At 44.6% G+C, this 18,077-nt stretch overlaps 1 protein-coding gene across 1 annotated transcript; it reads left to right on the plus strand.

The window, feature by feature from the left end:
• The first annotated feature begins 149 nt into the window (after positions 1 to 149).
• On the plus strand, positions 150 to 3,083 carry Ccn1 (cellular communication network factor 1). Its single transcript, XM_008826246.2, has 5 exons — positions 150 to 403; positions 710 to 923; positions 1,265 to 1,621; positions 1,734 to 1,942; positions 2,140 to 3,083. The coding sequence occupies exons 1-5, from the start codon at positions 341 to 343 to the stop codon at positions 2,440 to 2,442; spliced, it is 1,146 nt and encodes a 381-aa protein (XP_008824468.1). The 5' UTR covers positions 150 to 340; the 3' UTR covers positions 2,443 to 3,083.
• Positions 3,084 to 18,077: the final 14,994 nt, after the last annotated feature.

Genomic DNA, 18,077 nt, shown 5'->3' on the forward strand with positions numbered 1-18,077 from the left:
AAAAAAAAAAGGTGCAATGGAGCCAGGGGAGGCGCTTGGCAGCAGCCCGCGCCAACCAACATTCCTGAGATGTTTGAGAATTCTGGAACGCGCAGACAGAGCCGACGTCACTGCAACACGCGGCGCCGGGGCTGGCGGGTATAAAAGGCGAACTCCCGGCGCCTGGGCAGACCGCGAGCGAGAGCGCCCCGGAGCAGCGCCTGCATCCTCCGCGCCTCTCCGCCAGAACCAGACCAGAACGCCCGAAGCCCCGGTCCCCCGCCTCGCTGCCCACCGGCGCATCCGCACCAGCAGATCCCGCTGCGCACCGACCCGACCCCGGCTCCTCCTGCGCGCCACGATGAAGTCCCGCACCGCCTGGACGCTCGCTGTCGCCGTCACCCTTCTCCACTTGACCAAGATGGTGAGTTGGAGTTCTTTTAGCATCGCTTCCCGGTCCACTCTCTCCAATCCCTTTCCCTTGGCTCTGATCGCCAACGGCAGGAAAAGTTAGACTAAAACGTTTGGAGGTAGCTGTTGCTTTAAACCCCCCTGAAGACGTGTCCGGGGCCTCTTCTTGGGGCGCAGCCACCGAGGTGGCCGGACTGGCGGGACGCGATCTAGTCTCCGGGTGGATGGAGTCCCAGAGCCGGATCCATGCCCGGGGTAGTTTGGGCGCCTCTCCCGCGCGCCGCAAACCGGTCTCATGTGTTTCTTCCCCCTCTTCCAGGCACTCTCCACCTGCCCCGCCGCCTGCCACTGCCCTCTGGAGGCGCCCAAGTGCGCCCCGGGTGTCGGGTTGGTCCGGGACGGCTGCGGCTGCTGCAAGGTCTGCGCCAAGCAGCTCAACGAGGACTGCAGCAAAACGCAGCCCTGCGACCACACCAAGGGGCTGGAATGCAATTTCGGCGCCAGTTCCACGGCTCTGAAAGGGATCTGCCGAGGTAAGATGCTTGTGGTTTGGCCCCTTTGAAAAAAATAATAGCCCCCATAGTCCAGAAGTTTAGTAATTTTGAGACCATGTATGGTGACGCTTTGTTGTTGTAGTTTGGCAGAAAGGCACATGATTTCAGCCGTCTGGAATGCAATTCAGTGTGTCTGGGCCCAGGGAAAAGCGCATACGGAAAAGTGATTCCTGACTAACTTATTGTTCTGCTCTGGAGTCTCTGGGGAATTGTAGGGAACCTTACCATACGTTGAACTGAACAGCAGAAAATACGGATGTGTTTCAGGCGGTGCTGGGGAAATCTTAACCTTATCCGCTCCCTTTTGATCATCTTTACAGCTCAGTCAGAAGGCAGACCCTGTGAATATAACTCCAGAATATACCAGAACGGGGAGAGTTTCCAACCTAACTGTAAACATCAGTGCACATGTATTGATGGCGCCGTGGGCTGCATTCCTCTGTGTCCTCAAGAACTGTCTCTCCCCAACCTGGGCTGTCCCAACCCCCGGCTGGTGAAAGTCAGTGGGCAGTGCTGTGAGGAGTGGGTCTGTGATGAAGATAATATCAAGGACTCCCTAGATGACCAGGACGACCTGCTCGGCAAAGGACTTGGATTTGATGCCTCGGAGGTGGAGTTAACGAGAAACAATGAATTAATTGCGATTGGAAAAGGAGAGTCGCTGAAGCAGCTCCCTGGTAAGTGGAGACCCCTGCCTTTAAGACGTACTGAAATCCATTCCTGCTCTGCAGGTTTGTAGAATCTGTGTCAGCATGCCTCACAAATCTTCCATTTCCTTTATCTTTCTAGTCTTTGGCATGGAACCGCGAATCCTTTACAACCCTCTGCATGGCCAGAAATGTATCGTTCAAACAACCTCATGGTCCCAGTGCTCCAAGACCTGCGGAACTGGTATCTCCACACGAGTTACCAATGACAACCCTGAATGCCGCCTACTGAAGGAAACCCGGATCTGTGAAGTGCGGCCTTGTGGACAGCTTGTGGACAGCAGCCTGAAAGTAAGTTCCTTCAGGGACTTGACCGTGACCTCTGCAGGTGGGTGGGATGTGAGTCTGTTCTAGAAGGAGAATATACATGCTACAGTAGAAAGAAATTGTCTTTATGAAGCCCAGTCCAAGACCAGGGATTACATGCACCCCCTCCAAAAAAGAAACAAGAAACACCACTCCTGACTTTCCTTTTCTCTTTCTTACAGAAGGGCAAGAAATGCAGCAAGACCAAGAAATCTCCGGAACCAGTCACGTTTACTTACGCTGGCTGCTCCAGTGTGAAGAAATACCGGCCCAAGTACTGCGGCTCCTGTGTGGACGGCCGGTGCTGCACACCCCTGCAGACCAGGACTGTGAAGATGCGTTTCCAATGCGAGGATGGGGAGATGTTTTCCAAGAACGTCATGATGATCCAGTCTTGCAAATGCAGCTACAACTGCCCGCACGCCAACGAGGCCTCATTTCGCCTCTATAGCCTCTTCAATGACATCCACAAATTTAGAGACTAGATGCCCCCTGAGTTACCTTCGAGGCTGGACAGAGAAGAGTGTGACCATCTCAGAGACATGGGTGGGGGCGGTAGGATGAAGGGCTCTTTGTAGAAGGGATGCCTTGCTGGATCTTGAGTAGCATTAAGGTATTTTAAAACTGCCAAGGGGGCTGGTGCAGATGGACAGTAACGCAGCCGCAGTTGGAGAATATTTTTGCTTCATAGTACTGGAGCACGTGCTATGCTTCATTTTGGAGCGTGTGGTGTGGATGACGTTCTGTTTTCTGTTTGTAAATTATTTGCTAAGCATATTTTTTCTCTAGGTTTTTTTTCCTCTTGGTTCTACAATTGTAATAGAGATAAAAAGATTAGTTGGGCAGTGAAAGCCTTGTATGTCCACTGACAGAAGTAAATAAAAGGGCCTCCCATTCCTTCTGAGGGAGGACACTCTGTGAGTGTCCCAAGGCCAGCTACCTGCACTCTAAACTGCAAACAGAAACCAGGTGTTTTCAGACTGAATGTTTTTATTTATCAAAATGTAGCTTTTGGGGAGGGAGGGGAAATGTAATACTGGAATAATTTGTAAATGATTTTAATTTTATATCTGAAAAGAATTTATTTATGGAATTAATCATTTAATAAAGAAATATTTACCTAATATTGAGTGTATGTTATTCAATATTTTTAAAACAATCCCAGTTACCAGGAACAATCGTGCACATCAATTATTCCAAAAGAATTTTTTGAGCCTGTGTGTTGAGAACTACTCTAGGTGTTCTACTGGAAAACAATAACCTAGGAAAGAAAATAAGACACTAGTTCCCTTTAATAGTCTCTAAGAGAAAGAAATTGTTGCATATAAAGTTATCTGTTTGGGAAGCAAGCATTGAACACAGGCATTGTACGAAGCTGAAACTTAATTTATTAATTTAAAACAATGATTTATTTTATTTTATTATTTTTTATTTTATGTGTATACATGTATTGCCTGCATGTAGGTAAGTGTACCTGTGTTGTGCAATGCTGTCTGTAACTGGAGTTACGGACAATTGTTAGCTGCCATGTGGGTGCTGGGATTTGAACCCAGGTCTTCTGCAGGAACAATCAGTGTTCTTAACTGCTGAGCCATCCATCTCTCCAGCCCCTAAAACAATGGTTTATTTTTATAAGTTTAATTGTCTCCCTCTCTCAGACAAGTATGGTAGCCATGTCTTATTTTAGTCAGAGTGTGATTAGCATGTCACTTAAGTAGCGATGGGGAAAACCTTTAATGAACATTGCACACAGCTTTGTACGGCTGAGGTCACTTGTTTGTAACTTTGTAATTTTTTTCAGTTTTGTTCCTAAAAATTAGGACAGCTATTTCAACATTTTACCCTTGGCTAGTATCAGAGGAAAAAAAAAAAAAATTATTATTTTTTTGAGAGCTATAGGCTGGCTGCCTGGTTTGTTTTTAATAGGTGAGCTTGAAGCAATGACTTGGGTTAATCCTAATAAGCCATAAGCTGGTGATTAGGTAAACACGCTGCTAAATGCAAAGGAATGTGAGGAATTTCAAGTACTTCTCCAATGGCTGAAGGACTGAGGCACCCCCATCCCCCTTCCTTTTTATAATATACATTATATTGATGGCAGAGGGAGCAGTTAGATAGAGTGCGGCTATCCAGAGGTCAAAGGCTAGACACAGAGCATTCCTAAAAGAAAGAGCCTGAATGTGGGTCTAGGAGAGGTGGAGACAGCTGCATGAAGTTTGTGAAAAAAGCCTGTAGCCTATGTAAGAAAAATCTACATCTTTAGAAAGCACTGACAATAAACCTTTTATAGAGAGAAATTTTCCTTTCACCATCAGTCCTGGCTCCTGTTCACACCCACAGTGAGATACTTCAGTCTGCACTTGGTGAAGAGAGTACTTGTTGAATTTTTAGACATAAGAGAAAGTGCTTTAAGAAGTGGGGAGAGGAGAAGCTCCTGGGATTCTATAAGGATTTTTTTCTCAAACAGACAAATTAATATTGATGTTTTAGTGAAGACCTGCAGGAAAACCCTTCCTAAACATCTGTTTTAGGCCTTATGTGATGAGTGCTAGGAAAATCTGTGCTCAAAGGCTTTCCCTCTTCTGATTTTGACTGCATCTTGCCTGAAATATTTCAACATGTACCTTCCAAACTGTCAATTTTTCTTGCCTGAGGCATTGAAATTTTAAGGTATTTGGGGTTTAAACACCACCTGGCCTAGTCATGGATGCAGTTAAACTTATCAGTGTAATATATGTGAAATATAACAGAGGTGTGGAGTTTCGGTGGGGCAATCTTGTTGAACAGACATCAGAATCCATGGGCAAGATTTACAAGTTTCCCAGCATGAAACATCAGATGCTGCCTTCCATCACGAGAGCCAACAAATGCTTCTTGTGCAGAGACCAGGGAACGCTATTTTACAGATCCTTTAAATGAGTAGGGAGATAGTATCTGTCCAAATTAGCTCAAAGGAGAAACAGAATGTAGCAGGGGAAAACACTGGATCTTTAGGTCATTAATCTCATCCTAAAAAATACATTGAAAGTGACAAGATGGGGACAAGGGCCAATTCTATGATAAGAGCTCTCAGCACAAATATCAACAGAAGAAAGTAATGTCCATCTATTTGACTAAAGTACTGAAAAACTTAAAAGTAGTTGAGAATGAAATTAGAACATGTAAGATTTATCTGCGGCTCAAGTGGATCGCTGCTCAATTATTGTGAACACAAAGATTATGCATATATATATACATACATACAATGGAAGTTATGTGTATAAACATGCATTGCAATGTATATGTAACAACACCACCACATATAGTAAAGACCTTTTATTTTTTAAAATATTTATCATTTTCATTTAAAAAAATTATTTTTTTTATTTTATGTGTATGCATGTATTGCCTGCATGTAGGTAAGTGTACCCGCGTCATGCAATGCCCGAGAAGGTCAGAAGAGGCTGTCGGATCCCCTGGGACTGGAGGTGTGGACCGTTGTTAGCTGCCATGCTGGGGTTCGAGCCTGGGTTTTCTGCAAGAACGACCAGTGTTCTTAACCTCTGAGCCATCTCACCAGCCCTCACTTTCATTTTTATGTATATGAGTGTATTGCCTGTGTGTAAGTGCACCCATGACAGGCAGTGCTCGAGGAAGTCAGAAAAGGGCATTGAATTCCCCTGGAACTGGAGTTATGGAAGGTTGTTAGCTACCCTGTAGGTGCTGGGAATTAAACCTGGGTCCTCTGCCAGAGCAGTAAGCGCTTTTAACTGCTGAGCCATCTCTCCTGTCCCAGTAAAGACCTTTTATTGCTCATTTTCCAACCCAATCCTGTGATTCTGGACTGGTTTGGCTTTCCTTTCATTTCCCCCCCTTTTTCTTTTGTTTGGGAGGGGTGGGAGGGTTTGTGTAAAAATTTAAGAACTGGGTATTATAGAATGATCTCAGAATCTTAAGACATTCTGTGAATTTTTTATTTTTATTTTTTGGTCTTTTTGAGACAGGGTCTCCCTGTAGTCCCAGCTGTCCTGGAGCTTACTATGTAGACCAGGCTGGCCTTGAACTCCCAGAGATCCTCCTACCTCTGTTTCCCAAGTGCTGGGATTAAAGGTGTGCACCACCACACCCGGCCTGAATTCTGTGAATTTTAAGAAATATTCTGAGACATTCAGCAGCCAGCCAGTGGCCTTGTGATGCCTCACATAAATGTTATGTACCATGCACTCCACAAAGAGATGCAAGTGAGTCAAAATTAGCAAAGCATATTTTAGGGTTATTTTTCCAGTAGTGGGAGCATATTTGATCTGTTCACAATATCTTCTCCTAGGTTTCTGGCATAATTTGAAAGTCTATTGAATAATAGCAAGGGTCCAAGGTGGCCACAGTACAGAGCAAAGCTGTGTTCTGGGCAGAGCAACAGGTAACACAGCAGAAAGAACCCACACCAGGTTCAGGAGACTTGCTTTTTGTGACATCAGCCCTGCCCTTTGCTAGGTGACTCTGGGCAGGTTTCTAGATCATTCTCTTGCTTATTGAAGTAAGAAAACATCTTTTATCATTTCTGTCGAAAAGGAGCACCCTAGACATTTATCAAATACCTTCTTCAGTGTATTCCTTTTATATCTACCAAACTGTTTCCTTAAAGGACATGAATACATGAAGTGAGAATTGCTCAGATCTTTCTATGGTCAAAGGCATCACTTCCATGAAGCCTTTAAAAATAAAATGTTCTGCCAGGTGTGGTGGCGTGCGTCTTTATTCCCAGCCCTCGGGAGGCAGAGGCAGGTGGATCTCTGAGAGACTGAGGCCACCCAGGCTCACATCATGACTTCCAGGTGGGCTTGTGACTAGGGAGAGACCCTGTCAAAAAACAATCAACAAAAAGACCAAAAATAAAAATAAAATAAATAAAATGTTACTAGAACCTTCTTTTCCATCCCCAGCTCCCTTAGTTACAGAGTCATGGAAGACCTTGAACCTTATAACCAGGTCCATACTTTCTTTTAAAATAATATTTTATTCATAATTTATGTGTATGAGTGTTTTGCTTACATGTATATAATGCATCATGTGCATGCAATGCCCACTGAGGCCAGAAGAGGGCATCAGATCCCCTGGAATTGGAGTTACAGACAGTTGTTAGGAGCTATGTGGGTGCCAGGAACTGAACTTGGGTCCTGAAGGAACAGCCAGTACTCGTGACTGCTGAGCCATCTCTCCAGCTCCCAGGTCCATTCTTGCACCTCGATGAATACCTCTGAATTCTGTGCCTCATTAACTGCTTGTCCTAAAAACAGATGCTCAAAGACAAGGCACATTTTGAAGCACCGCAATGGTGTGTGTCCTTGAATAAGATCATATACATTTGTGACAATCTCAGTGCTGGTGGCTCACTCACCTATGCAATCTTACAAAGTACAATTCCAGTAAGAAGTCCTCAGATGCATTCTTAGAGCATTATAGCTCCCATCCTTTCTGCTCATGTACTTTTCTGAATTCATCCCTTTCTCTTCTCCAGGGCAAAGATGTAAGTCTAGGGAACCACCATCTCCTGTCTAAATGATTGCATGGACTCCTCCCTGGTGACATGGTGTGTTTTCCAAAGGTGGATGCAACAGCCTCTCCTATCCTCTGTGCCCCCTTTCACATGACTTGTTGCTCCCACATCAGTAGGGGCAGTAGGGGAAGTGTGTTTCTCCATTTTCTTGAATCTTGTGAGTTCTTTGGTGCCAGTTCTGAGGGGACTTCTGGGCAGGTGCTTCTATGTGAGGAGTATAACTTCTCTGTCTGGCAGACTGTGAGAAGCCCAAACACCATGAATTGACATATGGAGGAAACGAGTCAAGGAGCAGGTGGGCATGGCATCTGTGCATGAAGAAGGTAGATCTTCAAGGCTGGAGGGGCAGTTCAGGGGAGCATTTGTTGCTCTTCCAGGGGAAGAGGTTTAACTCTCAGCACTCACATGGCAGCTCTGTCTTCCTCTTCCAGCCTTTGGGAGCACCGCAGATATACCAGTAAGTATATGGGCAATCAAAACACTTTACAAATAAAAATAAATCACTTAAAAGAGAAAAAGAAAGAGGATCTGGAAAGTGGATCCTCCTGCCTCAGTTACACCAGCTCATATCTTGTGAAACAGATGCAAACTGCTTCCTTGAGTCCTTCCCATTGCCCACAAATGGTGAGTAAACTAACATGGCAATCGGTGGATGTTTTGGGTGTGGTTATACAACAGATTACCAATATACTCATTCTTGTCTTTCAGTGATCCATTCTCACATTGTCAGGATGACTCTTTCAAATAGTGCTGCAAAGTACGCCAATCACTGGTTTAAAGGACCCAATTGTCTCTCATTGCTCTTGGAATAAGATTCAGCTTTTTACTTGATGCACGAGTCTAAATGAGCCTCCTTGTTATCAGCCACCCTTACAGGATCTGTTGCTACTGACTTCTGGCTCTTCTTTGAAAAAAGCCAAACCAGGGCCTGGAGAAATGGCTTAGCAGTTAAGAGAACCCAGTACTCTTACACAGGACCCAAGTTTGGTTTCCAGTACCTACATTGGGTAGCTATAACCTATTTTAACTCTTGCCCCAGGGGAATCCCATGGCCTCTTCTGGTCATCATGGGCCCAGAACTCATGTGTGCAACGCCCCCCCCATATATAATTTTAAAAAATCTTAAAAAATTAAAGCAAAAGCAAAGGCAGCTACTCCTAAAGCCTTTGCACTCACCTCGTCTGCCTCAGTATAGTATGTCTCTCCCTGATGCAGAATACCTCTTGCCAATCAGGGATGAAGTGTAAGTGCGACCTTCATTTTTCTTTTTGTTTTTGTTTGACAGGATCTCACTATGTAGCCTTGGCTATCCTAGAACTCGCTATGTAGATCAGGCTGGCCTGGATCTCACAGAGATTCACCTGCCTCTGCTTCCTGTGTGCTGGGATTAAAGGCGTGTACCACCATTCCCTGCTCTAGTGTTACCTTCTTTAAAACTGTCCTTCACTGCCCAGACTGAGGTAGTTCCGCACCCAAGTTTCATTTTTTCGTGGCGCTTAGCACTACCTGATGTATTCGTGTTCATTAAACTTCCTCCTTCCAGAACTTCTATGAGAACAGAAATTTTGTTTGTTTTTTTTCATCACCATAAGAACTCCCTTGACATTGTATCTGGATACAACAGATGCTCACTAATTTCAGAAGCATGCTGAAAGGCATCCCCTGACTGACAAAGAAATTGTGTTTGACCTTAAGCTTTCCCCTGGTTAACCTTTCTTTTCTTTCCCTTCCTTCCTCCATCCCTCCTTCATTCCTTCCTCTCTGTTTTCTTTCCCCTTTCCGTCCCTCCCTCTGTCCCTCCCTCCCTCTCTCCTTCCCTTCCTTCCTTCCTTTCTTACTCTCTCTTTCTCCTCCCTCCCTCCCTCCTTCCCTTTCTCCCTCCCTCCCTTCCTTTCTGTGTTTAGAATACAGTAGCACTGTTGTCTAACAAGAAGCCGAGCTCCTCTACTTTGAGGTGAGAGAAACGTACTCACACACAACAAGTTCATATTAGGCTCTGCTGCAAGTAACAGAAAACCCAAGGATAAATGGCTTCTGCAGCACCAGAGTTTGTCTCTCAGGTGAAGAGATCCACGCAGTCACTGCAAGGAAGACTAAAGTTCCTGTGGTCGGCTGGCTGAAGAGGTAGCTCAGAGGGTAACAATGCTTTCTGTACAAGCTTGAGAACCTGAATTCAAACCTCTGACACCAGAGTGGCCACACACTGGCCTGTAACCCCAGTGCTTCGGGGAATGGAGACAGGAGGATCCCTGGGGCTTTCTGGCTACTAGCTGAGCTCCAAGTTTAGTGAGAAACCCTGTCTCAAGGGAAATAAGGCAGAGGGTGATAGAGCAGGACACCTAAACATTCTCCTGTGTGTGTATCACACACCTGTGTGCAGAATCCACACACAGGCAAGGCACACACATTCACATAGCTCTTGCTCTAGGGTGTCACCATCCACAAGTTCATTTCCCATTTTATTTCCTAGCACCTGCCCCTGCCTTGTGCAGAGGAGACTAGGAGCTGCTGTTATATTCCAGGTCACTATAGACTTAGCTAAGAACCAGAGACCCTTCCGTTATAGAAGAAAACAGAGGCAGGGAGATACTGTGTAGTCAGTACCACATGATCTCAAATAGGCTGTAACAAGCTTCAGAAGGCCCGTAGAAGGGCAGAGGAAAGCCACACTGCCTGGGGCTGGGATCCAGGAGAGTTTCCTTGAAGAGATGTCGCCTCTGCTATGGATTTTAAAGAAAAATGGGTTGGAAAGCATTCAAAAGCCTTAATGCTCAACTTTCTGACATTTTCTGAAGTAGTGACACTGTCTCTGTTTCAGTAAGGTCTTCACGGGAGCTGTGGGGAAGGCCTTCTCCCGTTCTGCACGGACGTGGCAGGACAGTCCTTCACTTGCAGAGTGTTCCTCCTCCAGCTCTTCATGCAGATCTCTGGCACAGCCAGAGTGACTGGTATTTCTCTGCTTCCCCACCAGATTTTAAAGACCCCAAGAAGTATTGTCTGTCTTAAGCCAATCTTATTGAGTGGATTAAAAGGAAGTTGAGCCTTCTACAGCATCACTAGAGACTCACTGGAGAGGGAGAACATGTTTGATCTCCAGGTCTCACAGGTCCCCAGGTTGTTGCTTGAGCAGAATCTGGGCAGTAGATATTGTTTGTTTATCCTGAACAGGGTTTCTAAACATTGGGCTGGTGTCACCGTTTGAGAGGTGGGAGGGGGGTCTTTTATTTCTTTTGAAAAATATATGCACATGGAAAATGGTGGACTAGTTTCTACACAGTACTTTCTAGATAGTGGGAGCTGAGTTGCTGCCTTCCTCTTCAGAGTGGGTACTCTGAATTTCACCAGCATAGAGACTGATGGAGAACCGATGTGTGTGCTTGGGGTGGGGGGTAGACTAGGGGTCAGAGAGGAGAGTTGAAAGGCAGGAAGAGTTGCCTTTTGGAAATCCAGGTTCTTGGGGTTGGAAAGATGGCTCAATGATTAAGAGCACATTGTTCTTGCAAAGGACCTGGGTTCGATTCCCAGCACCCACATGGCAGCTAACAATTGTCCATAATGCCAGTTTCAGGGGATCCAATGCCCTCTTCTGGCCTCTTCAGGCATTCCATGACATGAGTATACTTCACATACATGCAGGCAATATATTCATACATATTAAATAAAAATAAATGAATAAAATTAAAAGGAAGAAGAAATTAAATAAGTAAATTAATAAGTAAATCTAGGTTCTTTCTTAGAAAGGCCCAATCTAGATGATCCCTTTCACAAAATAAGTGCTTAGGAAAATGACTTTCACCTTGATAACACTGTTATAAACCTAAGAAAGGATAGAAATTGCTCCAAATCATTGTGCCTCTGAAAACATGCCCCACCCTCGCTTCCTCCTACAATAGCAGCCTGTGTATTTTTGTGGAGAAGTGTACCTATTCCATTTATAAAACCATGTCACATTTTCCAGCTGACACCAGATAAGTTAATCAAAGATATACAGTGCTTCCTGAACACATGCTGAATTTAACCACCTATTTTTATTAACCAAAGAGACTATGGAGTGCGTGTGAGGACTCAAAGTCCTGCCTTCAAATAACTACTTATTTTTCAGAGATGTTCAAGGAACTCCTCCAGAGCAATGGAGGATTGGCCTAAGTAGCTACAGATAGTCACAGAGGGGAAAGTAGAACTCATAGGATTTATTGTCAGAGCTTATCCCCGACAGAAGCAGTTGGGACACAGGAAAGCACTTGAGTTACACAGAAGTCTGGCCATAACACAGATTCTTAGTGTGACTGTGGCTCCTAGGAAGCCTTCAGCCAATGGATTTCCTAAAGTTGAGCCAGCCTCCTCCAAGGCTCATTCCAAGCATGCTACCTTTCTCCAGCAAATAGAGAATAAGGTTTAGGAAATTTGCTAGTTAAAATAAAGGGTTCATCTGTAATGGAAGTGTAAATTCCAGGCTACTGGGCAAGGCTGTCTGAGAGGCCCCTCCTATATTCCACATTTAGCTTGTTCTTGGAGAGGAGCCCATGTCTTTAGTTGACCTCTTGCATTTAAGATGATACTTGGCCATTTAAGATGTTTTGTAATGTTTGGAGTTTCTTGTTGCTATTCTGCCTTTACCAAAGGAAGGTGTCTATGGACAGATTCACTGTTCTAAGAAGAGTGTCACAAAACCCTCAGTATAACCTCTCTCTGTCTCTGTCTTTCTCTCTGTTGTCTCTGTCTCTTTCTGTCATACACACACACGCACACACACACACACAGACTCACACAAAAACACAGTCAGTCATTGGTAAGTAGGTAGTGTGTATTCTCACATATTTTGGTTTATGAGTAACTTTGTATCTATTGATAAATAATAGATAATAAATTCAAAAGAATAGAAGATATTTACATTTGTTGTGTGTTAAAAGTGACTTAATGTTAGTATACCCAGTTCTCCCTCAGTTTTTGTAATGGTTTTCCAGACCTTCATTCTGTCATTGATGTGACAAAGTTCTATTTAAATACTTGGCACTATTAGATGCCCCCTCAACAACCATGTCCATGAGTCCCTGCTTTGCCAATTTTGATTGAATCTTCTGCCTCCCACCCCACGTGTTTTGGGAAGGAAATCCCCATCTCCACCCTCACCCTTAAGGATTGCATCAGGACTGGCTCACATCACCATAACTTAACCTCATCAAGATACTGAAAGAGAATCTTCTAGGGGAGGGGATGCTCTGGAGCAAGGGAGGAAATGCCTTCCTTCTTTGCTGGATGCCACCCCTCCTGGAGTTGAAGGAGGATGGTGCAGAGACCTGGGCTGCTGAGTCACCCAGCCCTGTTCCCAGTGGGTCCTCTTGCTGGGTGTGATAATAAATCTCTTAGTATTTATGCTATATTGGTTTGGAATCTGTTACTTGCAGCTAAAACCATCCTAACTAATATATTGTGGAGGGCCACTCTCAAAAGAGAAGAAAGTACTTTTAGATGCAAATGAATGGACCAAACCCCCAAGTATTTGGTGGGGACTTGATTCATTCACTGACTATACAGCACGAGATAGGCTAAGAGCCAACTAGATGTGGTTAGCAAGCAGGCATATGCTAAGACATGTTCACTTGTCTCAAGGATGTCACATATAGTAAAGATTGTCATGTGTACGAATAACTCTAATGCACAGCAACAGTCCAGACTACCTACATGAGAGTGGGGGTGTGGTGGGGAGGTCAACAAAGCCCCACAGAGAACACAGTATTAAAACTGAGTCTTGAAGGATAACAAGAGTTTGTAGTTTGGTTTCCTCCCAAATCAGAAAACATCGCAATATTTAAAGGACATTCTCCAAGTCTTCAAATTTATAGCCTCAGTCACCACACAGCTACCTGATGCTCCTGTGTTTGGGCTACAGGTCAGAGTTCAGCAGGAAGCCAGCCCTTAATGACTTCCAGTTCCTCCTGAGGTAGGCATGTGTTCACCATTGGCTGTGCATGGACTTCATATCCAGACTTCTAAAGCTTACAGTATCATGACATGTCAATAGAAGGTTTCAGGTAACTCCGTGATAGATCCTTAAACTTCAGCTATTCCTCCAGATAAGAAAGAGCTACTACAATCTCATGCCCAATCCAAGTGGCTATTAGGAGAAGGTACAATGATGTAGTAACTGCCTTTAAATGCATAGGCAAAACCCACAAAGCAGCTTGTAGCCTTTGTGCACTTTGTTGATAACCAAAGGCAGGCAGAGTGACACGTGCCTGCAGTCCTAGCACGCAGGAACCAGAGGCATGAAGATCATCACAAACTTGAGGGTAGCCTGGTCTACATAATGAGTTCCTGGTCATTCAGGGCTACAGAGCAAATTGCTTAAAAAAATCATAATTATAACTGAAGTTATGTTTGGACTAATTATGTCAACACATTTGTTCTTAGCTACTGCAGGTGTCTCACAAGAACAGACACTCCTAAGAATGTATTTAACCCCAACAGTCTCCATAGGCTTTGCCCAGAAGCTGCGTATTCTCTTCATGCTCCTGTAAGTCAAAAGACAAGTCTCCTGGCACACATTTAAGTAAATGGAACATGGCAGTGGTTCAGTACCAGCAACAGGAGCCACTGCTGTTTGGGGTGAGGAATAATGATGCCAAAAAAAGAAAGGGAAGAAATCCCCTGTAACCTGAGTACAGTATAAGAATTATTTTCCTGAGTTTTGGCCAAGAAGCCAAGATTAGCAGTCACTTTGCACTCTTTGTGTAATAAACTTCTGGCCTCAGTCACAGAAAATGTATTCATTACATACATCTATATATCTGTATCTGTGTTGGGGGAGGAGACAGAGGGAGGGAGGGAGAGTACGTAATCTTCCTGTTAATAACTTAGGACCCTTGGGGTATTACTGACCAAGAACTCTTCCATCCAGGCATCAGAGAATCAATACCGATGGCATTGCATCCTAACCTTGAAGGGCTGCTTCCTAGACCTGTTCCCTCTGCTTTACTCCTCTAGTTTTCTCATGGTTCACATGGAAAGGAATCAGAGTTAAGCTGCACATCGTTTCCTACTTCCAGAACGGGGGAAGGGTGAAGTGTCTCCATCCCAGGTGTCTGAATAGTTCTGGGAAAATGATCTTATTTTAAGCTTAGGACATATCCTTTGCAAAGGGAAGTCCATGCAGGACATTTACACAGGGTCAATTTTACCTTCCAGCATCAGCCTCCACTTGGAGCCCTGTGTCATTAAACCACTGCTTTATGTCTTCATATACTCTACATCCATATGAGACCTTGACTGCTGCAAACTATGCCATCATTTTATAATACCACCAAGAATAACTCAGTCAATTAAGCTACAACTTGCTAGAGCTAGGGATGTACCTCTGTTAATAGAGTGCTTGTTTAGCGCTCAGGAAGTCCTGGGTTCAATCCCCAGCACCTCATAAACAAGGGATAGTTGTTTACACCTACAGTCCTAATCCTTGGCAGGTAGAGGCAGTAGAAACAGGAGTTCAAGGTCATCCTTCATTAGAATTCAAGGACAACCTGGGCTACATGAGACCCTATATCAAAAAAAAAAAAATCACAAACTATGACATGCAATAAGATGTGTCTTGAGTTTAGAACTGCCAGTTAGAAAGTTCTAGAATCAATGATGTACAAGGGTTTGTATCCCCTCGACTGAGTTATTGGAGGGCCCAGAACAGACTTCAAAATATTCTGTGCTTTGATATGCCAGACACAGCATCATGTTGTAACTGGAGAACACAGAATGAATGAGTGAAGAGACAATGGAAATCCTGTGTTCTCCCAAAGAGACTGCTGTTCAAATAGAGGCAGGAAGGTGCCACCAGGGCCTTGGAGTCTGGACTGGATGGGAGCGATGGGGCGAGGGCTTCACAGTCATGGCTCTTCCATTCCTTGGAGCTCCTCCAGGCCCACTTACTTTAAGGCCTAGGCAATAAACTGGAACTAGACCCAGTGTTATGCCAGGCTCCCTAGGGCCCTATTTATGTTTCTCCTGAAAACTGGTGTGTAATGTCAACCTCTTGAAAATAAAATCACAGTTTCAGTGGCTTGTGGGAGCTGGCTATTTAGAGGATGCTGCTGGCCAGTTCTGTGGAGTCAATAACTACCCCAGGTCTATCTTGCTCCTAACTTTGGGCTTATGAATGTCCTGTTCCCTTCTGCACAAGGCACACCCTGAGACTGAGTTTCCCCCACAGTGGCACTTCGTACTGGGTCAGTGGCTTGACGGGTTTTCCATGACCGGTCTACTTCCCTTGAGGGCCCCTGGTCTTCTCAGACCCCAGTTAATCAAACTGCTTCCCCCAGGTACCCTGCCCTCTCTGCTGTGAAGGGGACAATTGGAAGCCACATTTTGCTTTGTTTTACATCCTTTAGAATGAAGTTACATCTTTGGCCTAGCTGTATTCCAGATTTCAGGAGATGGAGCACAGTCAGTGCAGACACAAAAATGATGGTCAGGGAAGAGTGTGAGCACGCTGCAGTAAAGAGGGAGAAGGAACTAGCTTCCTGTATTACACCATATGGCCTGAGCGTGGAGGCAATTCATGTTCTGAACCACCTCTAAGGGACAGAGAGGGGAACAAGAATTCTCCCACTTACTGTGAGGCAGTTTCATCCATATAGTTTGCTTTAATTGTCAACCTGACACACATGGACAGAGGGACCCTCAGTTGAAGAATTATGTCCATCAGGTGGCCTATGGGCATGTCTGTGGGGCATTTTCTTAATTGCTAATTGATGTAGGAGGGTCCAGCCCACTATGGAAGGTGCCATCCCTGGGCAGGTAGGTCTGGGCTGTATAAAATGGTAGCTGAGAGACTGGAGAAATGGCTCAGTGGTTAAGAGCAGCAAATGTTCCTGCAGAAGACCTGAGTTTGGTTTTATCGCCTGCATGGTGGCTAACAACTGTTTGTAACTCCAGTTCCAGGGGATCTGATGCCCTCTTTTGGCTTCCTCAGGTACTGCATGTGCATGGTGCATATACATACATGCAGCAAAACTCTCACACACATAAAATAAAAATAAATCTTAAAAAAAGAAAAGAAAAGAAAGCTAGTTGAAAGCAATCCTGGAGCAAGCCAGTAAGCAGCATTCCTCTATGGTTTCTGCTTCCGATCCTGCCTCCAGATTCCTGCTTGAGTTCCTTTCCTGACTCCCCTCTATGATGGACTATAAGTGTAAGATGAAATAAACCCTTTCCTACCCATGCTGCTTTTGGTCAGTGTTTTATCACTGCAACAGAAAGCAAACTGGGACAACTTCTAAGACTATTTAGTCATGACAAAATTCAATAGGTGGGTGTGAAGGAGATAGTGCCTTTGGCAAAGTGCTTGCTATGAAAGCTGGGGGCCTGTGTTCGATCTCCACCACCCACATAAAAAGCTGGGTGCGATGGTCCACATTTGTCATCTTAGGACTGAAGAAGTGGAGACAGGCAGCTCTTTGGGGTTCACTGGCCAGTCAGCCTAGCCTACTTGGTGAATTCCAGGCCAGTTAAAGACTCCGTCTCAAATAGAAGGTAGATGGTGCCTGAGGAGCAACACTACACACATGCACACACACACACGCACACACACACGCACACACCAACTCTGAATCCTGTAACCTTATGTTTGGGAGAGACAATAATTCTCCACTCCATTGACTGTAAGATCCTTTCCCACCTCCTCAGCAGGAGGTGGCTCAGGCTCTGGATCTGGCTCTTGGTTTTGGCTCAGTCTCTCTCTGCAGTAGCTGTTTAGAAGCAATAGTAACTCTGAATATTGACTGGAAATCTTTGTTCCTCTGACTTGTGTAACTGTTTATGGTTCTCCTCCTGGCATTCCTCTGAATGAACTTGGACTTCTTTCAGCTGCCATATCGAAGACTGTACATTATGTGCTCCACCACTCCCTGGACTGTCAATGTTCTATTCCTTTGCTTTTCCTCCTGGGATAAACACAATGACTATAATTATTCCTCACATCGTCTGGTCTTCAGGTCTTCTCTTTCCCTAGTCACTTGCTTTCAGGTTCACCTCCCTTGGTTTAACAAGGTCACCCTAAAAATAGGATGTTGGAGGACTAGGAGAATCCTCCTGATAGTCCCTGCCCACTGTAGAAAGTCCCTCAGTGCAGTCCAGGGTCTGGAAGTATCAATTTATGTACACCTTTCCTCCATACTAAACTGTGAGCACTTAGTGTTTTGGCTCCCACAGCCCCCAACACAAGTGCAGAATTCAGTTCCAGAATTCAAGATATACATAGAACAGGAGAATTGGGCTTTAACTGTCTTGATATCCCCAGGCCCCTAGCTCAAAACCTGGCAAGCCAGCAGGTGCTCAGTTACTGTACTGTCAATCAACAAGTGCATTTGTTTAATGGAAGCCGAGTGAGCTTGTCTTTAGCCTCTTGGAAGAAGCTTATGGCTAACCACTCTCAAGGTTTGTGTCCTGTTTTTTTTTTAATTATTTATTTAATAACCATATAATTAGAAGAAGCATTTCATTACAAAGAGCATTGACATATTCAATAACAATTTCCAGAGCTAAGATGCATCTCTTTCAAAATTGGCTGTAAATTTTTAGGCTTACAGTTGAATTGAT

The sequence above is a fragment of the Nannospalax galili genome, unplaced genomic scaffold, assembly GCF_000622305.1.
Source record: "Nannospalax galili isolate Female #2095 unplaced genomic scaffold, S.galili_v1.0 scaffold9, whole genome shotgun sequence".
Lineage (NCBI taxonomy): Eukaryota > Metazoa > Chordata > Mammalia > Rodentia > Spalacidae > Nannospalax > Nannospalax galili.